General features: G+C 38.2%; 1 protein-coding gene across 2 annotated transcripts in view; it reads right to left on the reverse strand.

Annotated features, from left to right (window-relative positions):
• LOC145668960 (DNA-directed RNA polymerase II subunit Rpb4-like) overlaps window positions 1–12,477 on the reverse strand; it is a 48,858-nt gene extending 36,381 nt beyond the window's left edge. For both annotated transcript variants that reach the window (XM_081737253.1, XM_081737252.1), the window contains exon 1: window positions 12,330–12,477. In XM_081737253.1, coding sequence (XP_081593379.1) covers window positions 12,330–12,390 — 61 coding nt within the window. In that variant the 5' untranslated portion in view covers window positions 12,391–12,477. The remainder of the gene's footprint in view (window positions 1–12,329) is intronic.
• Between the last annotated feature and the right edge of the window lie 1,200 nt (window positions 12,478–13,677).

Raw genomic sequence — 13,677 nt, forward strand, 5'->3', positions numbered from 1 at the left:
ATTCCAACACCACATTGTTGTATATTGGGTTTGTATATGTCTCAGGCGTATGTTTCATGACCAAATAATAATGAAAAAGGATAAGCATTTCTCGAGTCTAAGATAAATCTTTATTTTTTGAGTGTTTTGCCCAATGAACACCATATATAACTGACATAATTAATTGTATATGAGATGTATTTGCTTATTACACACTGCATGCAAGAAGAAAAAAAACACTGGTCATACATGAATTAGAAACTCCATCCGGAAGTAGGCTCAAATCTTGCAAACGGTGCGAGATATTAAGAAAAAATAATCGAAAAAATCTCCCCTTTATGATACCCCTTGCCGATTTTTTTTTTTTTTTAATCAAGACGTCTTTCACTTGTGTCTGTAAAGCGACATGTACACTCATGTCCAAATTTATAGTAGCATGTCTATAAATATGTTGTTGTAGGAATATAATTTGATACCGAATTCGCCCGGCATTTCTTATAATGTTAGTATGTGTATAATCGACAAAGACATGTATATGGCAAATTTCATGTTGAAAGAGCAGTAAATAAGAACAATAAAACGAAAATAAAACTTTCTTGTCTATTTAGCAACATTTTGTTTTACTCATTCTAATTTTCGTATTTATAGTTCTTTTCCTATGAAATTTACCACAAATATACATTTCCCAATTATACACTTAGTATCAGTATTAAAAGTGCCCTGTAAAATCATTATCAAATTATATTCTTGCAAGAAGACTGTTATAGATATGCGACAATCATTTTGGACATGAGTGTACATATGTTGTGAGGAATGAGAAGGAGATTTATGCTCATATGCGAATGATGCGCTGTGTAGAGAGCGCAGGTTCAGCTAGTTTATTTTACAAAATATGAATTATAGGTCCTAACTGTTTTAAATCACTCGTAATTTTGTAAAAAAACCGTCTTGCAACAAGTGCTCCGGAAATTCCGTAACTGAACGCACAAAGCATCGAAAGTAAACTTCAACAATAAAACCATTTATTTTACGTTGAAAAATATTTATACAAGACATTTTGATGAATTATGTCTTTGTTTAAATTAATGTAGCTATTTGGTATTCAGATTTGGCGAATGTCACTGAGGCTCCTCGGATGACTCGATCTACATTAATTTTTAGAATACAAGCCGGAGACACACTAAATTTCCTGTATAGATTTTGACGGTATACCAACGTAAAATTACAAAATGGCGCCCTTTTTTCTTTATTTTCAAAATAGCGGATATCCACGCTACAAATCGCAATTTTGGGTCTTTCAAGTTAAAATGTAGACAGACTAAATTAACTGTATACATTATGGCGGCATAAAATTTCAAAATGGCGGTCATTTTTCAAAAATAGTGGGTATCCATGCTACAGGGTGCAATTTCGGACTTTTTAAGTTTAATTTTGAGGGTAGAAGCACAGGACATTCTAAATTTGACGTATAGATGTTTTAGACAATCTAATATAAAATTTCCAAATTGCGGCCATTTTTTCAAAACATCAGTGAATAGAAAATTGTTGCAAGTTGTGACAATGACAATCTTGAAATGTAATTCATATTTTAACATTTTTTACTCCAAAGACAATGAAATATTTTGAAAAAGCCTAATTAAACCCGAAAATACCCGAAAAAACCCACATGGGCCTAAGTTTTTTTTTTTTTCAAAAATATCCTGATTTTTCAAACACTGGTCCAACCCGTAGCAGAAATTGTTCTGTACCCACCTGTTGGTGTGAAATATACTGTCAACACGTAATAAGAACAATGAGAGCGCCAAACAACGGATGTAAATACTGAATAGCCTTCAAGCAACAGAGAGGATTATAGACCTGGTCCAGGGTATCGTCTATTCAGAAACATTCGCTATTAAAGCTACAAACAATTAACAACAAACCCTGAGTGATTCAGAAATAGAATATTTTTGATTTCGAGACGCAATATCGAAGAGTGGAAAGAATAGAACTCAATTTTCTTTCCACAGAATAGCTCATATATGTGCATGTGCCTGTACACGATGAAGTGTTGAATACCAACGTCTATAGTAATACCGTGGTCTTAGTTGTGCTTAGAAGTTCCCGTGAACATGGACGTAACATTTATTTTTGTTTATTCTTTCTCTCTACATGGTTTGCGTTTTTCTCTCTCTCTCGTTTTTATCCCAGCGGCGTCACGGCGAAGTACGGATTCACCAATACTTATACCCACGTCGAACCCGGAGCTGGGAGGCCGGGGACAAGAATATACTGCAAGTACAGTAAAAATGAAAATATGTGCATGCAACTAAACTAGACAAATTACGATAGGTCAAAATTAACTTTAGGAGCAAATCACAAAACCTGACTAAAATGTATGGAGAATGTAATAACATTAAACACAATTTACATTACATTAGAAATAACATCAAAGGATTACATACAAAGAAACAAACGTTCTACTTCATACATTTACGGCCGTTTTAATTTATCTCTGGAGGTGGCTGTGTGGCGTAATTAATAAATTAAGTTATAATTTACTCACAATGATCTTCGACCGGTCAACTCCAGGGTTGTTGTGATCATAATAATCTCAAATGTCCCACGTTGAACGATCCCAAGGGTCCACTGTAGTACTACGTTAGCAGTGATTGACGGTCGTCCGAACTGTCGCAAGTACACCTTCCGTTCGACAACCTGGAGTCAGCTTGTGAAGATACTGAGTCGAATTTTATCACTCGAAACTGAGAATGCAAATGAATATTGAGGTGCCAACAAATATCAATTAGCACACTTCCTATGATGTTCTGTTTATTACTTCACTGCTGAATCTCGGACAATATTCCAACTTTAACGCTCGACCCAAACAAGGGGAGCCCGTTTGATACACTCTTACGAAGAAAGCACTTTCCCACAGCACGGACTGTTCAAGGGTCTGGCTTCAAGCAACACAAGCGCGCGAATACCTTGGAACGGCACACCCAATTTATGTTCAGGGGCGGCCTACAGAGCGACGATCAACACGGATCGTGCATCAACGCGAGCAGAAACACCACTGGAGATTCCCTTAGCTAACTATGGCTTTTTTTTAGATACAGCGCAGAGTGGGTAGAAGGTGAGAGTTCCGAAAATCAGACACAAAGAAACAGTCACCACAAATGCAGTGATCACGTGATCAAGGTCCGCTTTTTTTTAACCATATATGGCCGTAGGATTGGAGCTATGCACACAAACACATATACAAAAACATACCAAAGTGATGAGAGAAGGCTTCGGGATCTTTCTTTCATATACGAGGCTTGGTCAATTAAGTTCAAAATTAACATTATCTTTTCCATTTGCTTAAATGCGATAAATGGGCTTGGGGGTCGGTAATAATAGAAAACAGAAATATTACCTGAATATGATAGACTTATTGGACAGCTTTTGCAAAAAAGAAATAAATATAACTTGTTGGCTCAATGTTTACATCTCGTCTGATTCTACAAATCTTTCAGTAAATCCTGTACAGTGGGACCGCCATCTGCGGTACTTAATCCAAAACATGAATCAACCTGTGCCAGGAGGCTACTAAAAAGCACAAATGTTAACAGAGTTACAGCAGTATGAAAGTGATATGCCCGCGCAATAGCGCGTTGATACGTCCTCCGTAGGACGCAGGTGCATCATTGACGGTGCGGAGCAAGAACAGAAAAAAAAAAAAAAAAATGATCATGTTACTAGATGCCTTACGCGTCAGACAACTTTATAGTACGGATCATGACTTAACACACTGCACTGACATACGAAGCAGTTCACCATGGTTTCTTTACGAACTATTACGAGGGTCACTACGAAAGTTTTGAGATGTGAAATAACTTACATACTTAAAATTAACATAACACTTACATTTTCTCAAAGTATCCACCATTACACTGTACACACTTTTGCATCCTCGAAAACCACTTTTGGAAGCAGTGTTGCCAGTCTTTTTCTTCAAGTGTTGAAAGTTCATTCTCGTAAGTCACTACAGCTTCTTCAGGGCTGCAAAATCTCTTCCCACGCATCCGATCTTTGATCCTGGGGAACAGAAAAAAATCCCACTGGGCCAGGTCAGGGCTATATGGCGGATAAGTCATAAGTTTGACCTCTGCAGATTCTAAAAACTGAATTGTAATGTTGGTCGTGTGTGCGGACGCGTTGTCATGATGAAGCACGATCCCACGCAATCCAGTTCTTGGACGCCGTTCCCGAAGCTTCTGGAACACTTTTATTAGGCAAACAGTGGTGTACTACTGAGCAGTAACAGTCCTTTGTTCTTCAAGTGGAACAGTTGCAACATGGCCAGATTTGGAGAAGAAAGTTGCGACCATATTCTTCCCCACACTTCGCGGTCGCTTCACTTTCGTGGGTGGATTTTCGTCTACAAAGATCCAAACTTTAGACTGGCGTTTATTTTCAGGGTCATATTGATAGATCCAAGTCTCATCACCAGTAACAATGTCAGAGACGCGTCGAGAATTGCCTCCATCAAATCTTGCAAGCTTTTATTCACACCATTCCACACGCATGCGCTTCTGCTGTTCAGTCAAAGTGTGAGGCATCGAACGAGATGAAACCTTCCTGAGCCGAAGATGATCATGAAGAATTTTTGTTACTGCTGGTGAACCAATGTTCACTGTAGATTCAATGTCCTTGAAAGTCGTTCGAAAAATTTCTCGAATCATTTGTTCCACAGCGGCAATGTTTTCATCTGACACAGCTGTTGCCGGACGTCCAGCTCTCTCTTCATCTTTAAGCGATGTCCTGCCTCTCCTGAACTCACCAAACCACCGAAAAATTGTAGCACGGGAAGGAGCAAGGTCCCCAAATGCCCCCTGCAAAAGGTCAAGGCTTTGTGTCGCGTTCAAACGACTTTGAAATCGTAAAGGATCATTGCCCGAAAATGTTCCCTTTCGAGCTCCATTCTAGACAGCCGAATACTGCTCACATCAACAAACAAGTGAAGGCGACACGGCCACGCCGATAAGCGAGGCGAGTTGAAACTTGCTTCGCTTCTTTGCTCTGGATACCACTACCGAATGCAATTGTTGGAATTCAAATACTGTGCCACAACAATGTATCTCAAAACTTTCGTAGTGACCCTCGTACGTGCTTAAAAGCATACAGTTTGAATTACGTTTTTTAACAGTACTAGTAATGACTGAGGTAAGATTTTCATATATTTTAATTACTTATACATATCTTTATTCTTTATTTTTAATTTTTTTTTTTAAATAGCACCCAATATTTTATTCGATATTTAAATTTTATAAAGCGTTTATTTCGGTAAGCCCTGCCAGCCAGCTTTTAATGAACAGAAATAGCTGACCAAAAATTACAAATCGCCTAGGAAATCACTGTTTACCTGTACTAGGATGCCATACAAGAGGATTCGTACGCCGAAAGCATTGTCTGTTTTGGCTGATAGGTTAGGTTTCCATTATGTTAGTACTTTGGTTTATGTACTTCTGGTATTTGGACTAAGACACCGTGTACAATCGTTTCTTGTAACTCCCTTATCTTAACATCTTTCCAACACTTCCAACAACATGCCGTTACATTGAATCCGTATTTTTCCCGTAATTTCAGCATGTTTCTCTTAGTTTGTATAAAACTGCACATAAGTAAACATTCTTAAGTCACAGCACCATAGATATTCACCTTCCTTCCACACATTCCCTCCGCAATAGAATAACCTTCCACCGCAACGTCCGCCATAGCAAAATAAATACGTTTTCATTATCACCAACACCCGTACAAAAACCTCAATTTTTGCTCTTGTTTTCTTCTATCATACCCTATAATAATCAAACTCACAAAGTCTTTCTAGTAATTTGTGCAAATGTCCAGTTATCGTGGCGAGACTTAACGGAACTTAATTCTTTTAAAAATGTATGGGTGCCTACTCTTGGATAGCACCTTTTCCAGTGCCTCGCATTGCCGTTGCTCAATACAAACATTTTGGGTCTTTGTACCGCAGAGTAGGTCCAACCTGTTAAGGCTTACGTTAGCCTGGAATAGAATAGGTTAAGTTAGTTTTGTTGTAGTTCGATTAGATTAGTTTCGGCTAGGCTAAACCTTAACGGTGACATAAAGATCACATTTCTGCAAAGTGTACAGAAGCTGTATTTTATACTTACGTACAAGTGGAACGCTACTAGCATGAAATAACAAGTGCTACTGAAACTCGTATCATTGTCAAAACCTACTTGTTTTCACTACCCTCGCTGACGTGCCTGCTTCCTTCGAACTAGTTCCCCTGCCCAGAATCGGTTAGATAACAATCGTATTTTTTGACGTCCACCTAGTCCTCGTTTTGTGATTTTTTTGCACTGTAGTTTTCTTTTTTTTTTGGGGGGGGGGGGGAGCTAGAGTGCACTTTATGCCGAACAAATTTATGCACTTTATGCCGATTTTGTCACAGGTTGTGGCATTGGAGGAATGGAATCACTGTTATTTGTAACAGGTACAGAATCGGTGTTGTAGCGGTTGGTGACACTGATGTTGCCTCCTGTGCTGTGGTTGGTTGGTTGTGCGAAGTCGCTGATTAGTTGTTATGTATTCGTAACTGATGTTCGAATGTTGTACAGTTGAACGTGTGTGTTGCGTTGGTGAAGTGTGATGTTAAATCAGTTTGGATGTCGTTTTGTTTCTGATACTGAAGTGAATTCCTATCGTTTCATTATATTGTGTGGATTGATTAACATTGAGAAAAATTTTTACCACATTTTTTTGTTTGTAATGTTACTAATTATGATTCCATTATCAGCGAATGTTTTGGAATTTCCTCGAAACGTAGTAGGCACACTGTTTCGGATTGGTTGTGTTTCTGTGGAGAAGTGTCTTCAAACAATCGTTAAAAATTCTAGTGACCTTATCGGAGGTCCTGGAATGGGAATTGAAGTGGACAAAAGTTTGTTCGGTAGACGTAAGTTTAATATGGGTCAAATGCGCCGTAGTCAGAAGTGGATAGTTTGCTGCTGGGGTAAGAGTGCACTTTATGCCGAACATTCATTGGAACCGATTCATCGAAAAGTAAATTCTGAATATGTTTTGCAGACCACCTAGTAAGCAATGGTAACCTAACTTCACACCAGCAAACTAAGATATATATATCATGACAATGATAATAAATTACGATTACTAACCAAATGATCTACCACACTCTAACTAACTAACTAACTCTATGGCCTATGGAACCCGGAGGTTCAATGTCGCGTTCACAAAAGCTCTCCACTGACTTCTATCCTTAGCTAACTGCATCCAGTTTCTACTTTGTATTCCTATCTCTGCGAGATCCATCTTCATATTGTCCTCCCATCTGCGCCTAGGTCTTCCTAATGGTCGTTTTCCGATTGGTCTTCCAGTCAAGACTTTGAAAGCGTTTCTACTTTCTTCCATTCTAGCTACATGACCTGCCCATCCAAGCTTCCTAGACTTGACGACCCTAACAATGTTAAATAAACCGTATAAATTATGTAGTTCCTCGTTATGAAGTTTCCGCCATTCCCCATTCCCGTTCCTCTTGGGTCCGAATATTCGTCTCAGGATCTTGTTCTCAAATACTTTCAGTATATGATCTTCCCGCAGAGTCACCAAAAATTTACTCTTCAATTGCTACGTACAAGGGCAATATCCTTGAGAACTGACGCTAAAGCCTTCCGAGAAATCAATTCAGGTGAAACGGTGACTACCAATTTTCCCAAACCCCCCGCTCAGGTACCATAAAAAATCGAAAAATAAATAAATAAATAATCAAACCACTAATATAAAGCTAACGTAAGAAGGGAAAAAATTTAAAAAAAAAAAAATCACCACTTATAAATCAGTGCAGCATAACGAAGAAGAATAAATTACATCTCACCAAGAGAATGGAACAACCAGCAGCAAACCTTCTCTTCCTTTTATATAAGTGAAATGAAGCATCAAATTATCACAACGATAAGTTAAATTTAAATTCCTTTTTAAATTCAACCACGTATTCTCGAGAGACTGCGTACCACCGAGTATTCACTTTTGACTGCGGCGCATTCGACCGACATTAAATTTGCGTCTACCGAACAAACTCTCGTCCACCTAAACTCTTACTACAATTCTTAATATTAATCAATCGACACAAAGTCGCGAAACGATAAGAATTCACTTCAGTATCACAAACCTATTAGAACAAAAATAAATAAATAAAATAAAAAAGTAGTAATAATTAATATCCGAACACCGAAACTCACTTCACAATATCACAAACGAAACGACATCAAAGCGAGACATGTTCAACGTACATTCGAAAATAGAGCATCATCAGTCAGGAATACATAACAATCAAAAATGAAATGAAATCTTTAAGTTTAACGTCCCACGGCTATGCCAATGGAGACGGTGATAATGAGAAATGAGTGAAATGGTGGAAGGAAGAAAGTGGGAGGAAACGGGAGAACCCCGAGAAAACCCACGAGCACGGTGTTTGTCCACCACAAAGTCCACACCGGCGCGAGCTGGGATCGAACCAGGGACCCCAAGCATCGGAGGTGAACGCTCTACCACTGAGCCACCGCGCCCCCTACATAACAACCAATCAGCGACTTCAACACAACCAGCCAACCACGGAACAGGAGACATCAGTGCCATCAACCGCTAAAACACCAAAACAACTTTCACATCAGGAGAAACAAGAAACACCGATTCCGTACTTGTTCCGGCTGGTTGGTGAAATGTACCTCATTTTTTTTATTTTTTATTTTTTTTTTTGGCATGCTGGTTTGATTTATAATTAGTGGAAAGTGTTAATTTATTTTTTTACAGTAATATTTTTCCTTACTACGTTAGATTTATAGGCCTATGTTAACAGAAGGGGTCCAGCGCTTTTAAAAAATGATACAATTTTGGTAATTTCTGTTCACATTCATTTAGTTTAGGTTAGGTTAGGTTAGTTTAGTTTAGGTTAGGTTAGCTTAGCTTAGTTTATGTTATATTAATGTAGGGGTCCAGCTTAATTTTTCAAAAAATGATATAATTCAGCTTATTTGTACTAATATTAGGTTAGTTCAGGTTAGTTTATGTTAGGTTAGGTTAGATTTGGTTACGTTATGTTACGTCTAAGTACTTGCATCATTCATTTCTCCTGTAAATTTTGTGTTTTTTACGTGCTTCTGGACCCCTTGTACTAAACATACTCCGATTTATAGTAGTGGTTTGATTATTTATTGTTGTTTCGGATGTTTTTTTGGTACTTGAGCGGGGGATTTGGGGGGCGGTAGCCCCCATTTAGATCTCAAAATTGATAGTCACTGTTTCATCTGCATTGATTTCTTGGAAGAGTTCAGCGTCAGTTCTCAAGGATATTGCCCTTGTACGTAGTAATTGAAGAGTAAATTCTTGGTGAGCGTGGTAGATCATTTGGTTGGCAATCGTAATCTATTATCATTGTTATGATATATCTTAGTTTGCTGGTGTGAAGTTAGATTACGATTACTTATTAGGTTGTCTGCAAAGCTTGTCCAGAATTTACTTTTCGATTGCTTCGATTTATGAGATTATTATTAGGAACTGATCTCTGAACTGTTCCGAGGAATCGGTTCCAATGAATGTTCGGCATAAAGTGCACTCTTGCCTTTTTTTTTTTTTTTTTTTTTTAAACCATACATTTGGACGACGTATTTATACGAAAATGGTAGAAGAACTGTAATTTTTCAACAATTATTTATGATAGTCCCCTGGAATTTTATCCATGGCCAGTGAGAAATTTTCATGTTGCTCAGTACAATTCATGGCAAGTCTTTACTTTGACTCCAACTGTGACTTTAATCGGTTCTTATAGGTTGTCACTTCCTGCAAGTGTTTGTGCGTGAGTCACTTGTTGGAACTGTTCGTGCCTTTGGTGTGAGGTCTTAGTTCATATTTTTCCCACTAGGTGTCGGTGTAGTCATATGGTAGTTTGTTAGTGTGATGTCACATGTTCTGTGTGCATGTATGTGTGTACTGCTGTTTGTGGCATGCGAGATGCGCGTAATTGAATTGGTTGAATTGAGTTAGAGAAAACCTATCATGGTTGTGGTCTAAAGCTGAAGATATTTTCGACGTATGGTAAAAGTGGACGTTTATTGGTTTTTCTTGTTTGTAATAATAGCAAGTGTGCTCGGTTTAATAAAACGACGTGTGTGCGGAAAGGAACATTTTTCAGTAATGTTGAGTATTGCGCATGTGTTCTTGGTATCTTATTTTTTCGTGTGTGGAATCAGCAGTTATGAGTTCATTATTCATGAGTGTTGTTCTATGGTGAAATGGTGAGTGTTTTCTTTTTTTAATTCATATTATTTTTATTCTTGATTTGTTTTGCATTTGAGTATTAGGCAAAGTATTTGGTTTGCTGCTGCTTGTCCTATTGAGATGTAATTTTTTTTTATTTGTCATGCACTGATTTATGATTAGAGACGAGTGTTTTTTTTTTTTTAATTTTTCCCTTCTTATCTTAGCTTTATAGTAGTGGTGTGATTATTTATTATTATTTTTGATGTTTTTATGGTACTTGAGCGGGAGGTTTGGGGGGTGGTAGCCCCCCATTTAGATCTCAAAATTCATAGTCACCGCTTCACCTGAATTGATGTTTAGTAACATTGTGGCCCTTGTACTTATAGTATAATTCTTATCTTCGTATAGTAACATTGTGGCCCTTGTACTTATAGTATAATTCTTAACATCGTATATTACTTTCACTGTGTTAGTAATTGTAATCGATTCATGTAATCCGGTTCCGGGAGCAGTTTAGGAATGATCAGTCCGGCAGCAGTCAGTTCCGGGAACCGGATCACATGAATCGGTTGAAGTCACAGTTGGAGTCAAAGTAAAAATTTGCCCAATTCATTAGAAGACGATGTGAAGGAAATTAGAGAAAGAATCATTTTTTAAAAACAATTATATCGAATGGGTGCCAAAAGTAAACCCACACGAATTCGGGTTATGTTTCTAAAGTTAACCCGGAGTATATAATGAATAGGTTTTGACATGAGCCATTATTGCATAGCGCGCATTCACGCGCTTTCGCCGCTCCACATTTCTTACATTTCCCGGTGAGTCACGAAACAAACGACCAGCTACGACCAGGAGTGATACTTTTTATGCGATTTATTGTCATTCTACGTTTCCCTATTGAGTATAGCCCGCTCCCGCCAGTGATTTTTAATGAATCATAGTGATTCTAACGATTCATAATAGTTCATAATGAATTGGATAGTCGTAGTAGTAGTAGGAACGGGCAAGGTTCTAGATTACTGGTCCCCCTTCCCATTGAGCAGTAATAAAGACAGAAAACAACGTGCCCTGCGGGACTCTTAACACGCCTTAACTCGCTGACGCTCGCTCGGCAATACTGTGAAAATTAAATGTATAAACTTTAGTACAGAAATAAATCACCCAGCTACTAACCTACACGGGAGACCAGTAATCTAGAACCTTCCCGTAGGAACGGGTTAGAAGCCCCGCAGGGGTTGGGTGTAGTAGTAGTAGTAGCAGTACCAAAGTAGTAGTACTAGTAGGAACGGGTTAGAAGCCCCACAAGGTTGGTTGGGTTGTGTTTTCGACATAAGTAGTAGCAGTAGCAGTAATAGTAGTAGCAGTAGCAGTAGTAATAGTAGTAGTAGTAGTAGTAATAATAGTAGTAGTAGTAGCAGTAGCAGTAGTAGTAGTAGCAGCAGCAGGTGTGGTTGAAATGGTATATAGTGCATGTTCCGATCTGTGACTCCAAGTTCCGGTGACAAAGAACTGGGGGGAGCGGGCTATACACAAGCCTTCCTATATATTGTACATTAAGAAAAACACGATAAGCAGGCAAAAGCAATGTATAAAAGTGTGGATATAGTATACATGAAGCTGCATCAGTTCCCGAAGGGGCAGGACGCTCATACTTTAAGGGATTATTCATTGAGTATGTACGAACTTACAAAGGGGGTAACAAAGCGACTTTTATTTACTTATCGACTAATACGAAAATAAAAAAGAACGTACCTGTACTTTATATCTGCATGTGTAGTGCCCTTGTACTTTATCTATGAGTATGTGTGTGGGGGGAATTTAACGCATATCGCATGTCTTGTGCACATGGATACTTCTTACTATTGCACTACGTAGAAAATTTATGGTATTTCATGTAGAAGTGGTAATAGAACACAGAAGAAACGCAGATAAGGGGGTTCTCATGTATACTATTACCAAAAGTGTTTTCAATGCATTTGCAGAAAACTCAATGAACTGAATTTACGGTAATGCATTATAACCTAGTGGCAACTAGATTCATAATCGTAACGATTTATAGATATTAGTTAGTAAATACTTCATACCTTTTGGAAATTGTAAATCAGCTGCGTCTTCTTCAGGTTGATCAGTTACTACCAAAGCCATTTTACTTGCTCTTTCAGGAGCAAGATCAACAATCACGGGCACCGCTACGGCTACGAACAAAATCTTCTTCTTCTTCTTTTTCTTCCTTTTTTTCTCAGACAGTGTTGTCAGATTCAGAATAACAGACTTCCCGCTCAAAGCCCTGAAATTTCCCGATCGGTTGCAAAATTTCCCGCGAAGAAGGAATATCAATAATTAATTAATTAATTACTAATTAATGATTAATTAATTAATCATTATATTAATAACTTGAAATTAAAATCAAATAACTATGAACAATCAGTCAGAAGTACATATTTTCCTACGGGAAGACAAATCTATTGTAGGGCTATCCTTCTATTTTCTATCTGTAGTTTATTTGGTATAGGGAGAAATATATATATTGGCGCGATTAACAATCAGTTCCATTTGGTTCGGTTTATAAACCTGTCTTGCTGTTCTGGTTCTTTTGACCTTCGAAGAAGCTTCCAATCCATGTATTATTTCATGTACAAAGAGATGAAGATAATGGGTGAAAAAGAGACGATATGTAAAGCAAGTAAAGTTGACAGAATTTCCCATTTTCAACCAGAATTTCCCGTATTCCCACCAATGCTAAGAATTTCCCGTTTTGCGGGAAATTTCCCGCCATCTGACAACACTGTTCTCAGACTGTGATTCGCAATGATGCCAAACACAGCACTAGATTTTTGCAAATTATGTCAGATTTTCAAATGTTTATTCGGTATTAATTTTAAACTCAACCCGAAATATCTTCAGGGGCGAAATTTAGGGGAGCAGGAGAAGGCAATTGCCCCTCACAAGAATTTGAGGAATATATATACCTTAATCAATTGTCTACTAATATACTAGTACAAAACGTGAAAGTCCTATGTCGATGGTTCTCTTGCCCCTCCCCCCCCGAAACGAAGTCTGAAAGTGCAGTTTTACTACACGGATCCATAGTATAAGGCTAGTTTTAGACGGAAGCATTTATCATAGCAAAAATCAAATTAATCGATATCCTTCCGCAGGACCGCAACCAGAGGGGGCTAGGGGGCCTGGACATTAAGCTTTTCATGACCCCTTCAGACCTCAATACAATATTCTATTAATTCTTGTATTAATTCAAAAACACAATTTATTTATTTGTAAGAGAATTTTTGATGACTTGCCCGCCCTAACATAGTCATGGCCTCGCCAAACCTCTACGGCTGGTTACGGGCCTGTTCTACCGTGTAAAGTAGCAAATGCTATAGCATTCCCCGTGCCATGGCATATCCTATGGCATTTCTTGTCGATAGAGCT

Source organism: Thermobia domestica, chromosome 13, assembly GCF_964235325.1.
Source record: "Thermobia domestica chromosome 13, izTheDome1.hap1.1, whole genome shotgun sequence".
Classification (NCBI taxonomy): Eukaryota; Metazoa; Arthropoda; class Insecta; order Zygentoma; family Lepismatidae; genus Thermobia; species Thermobia domestica.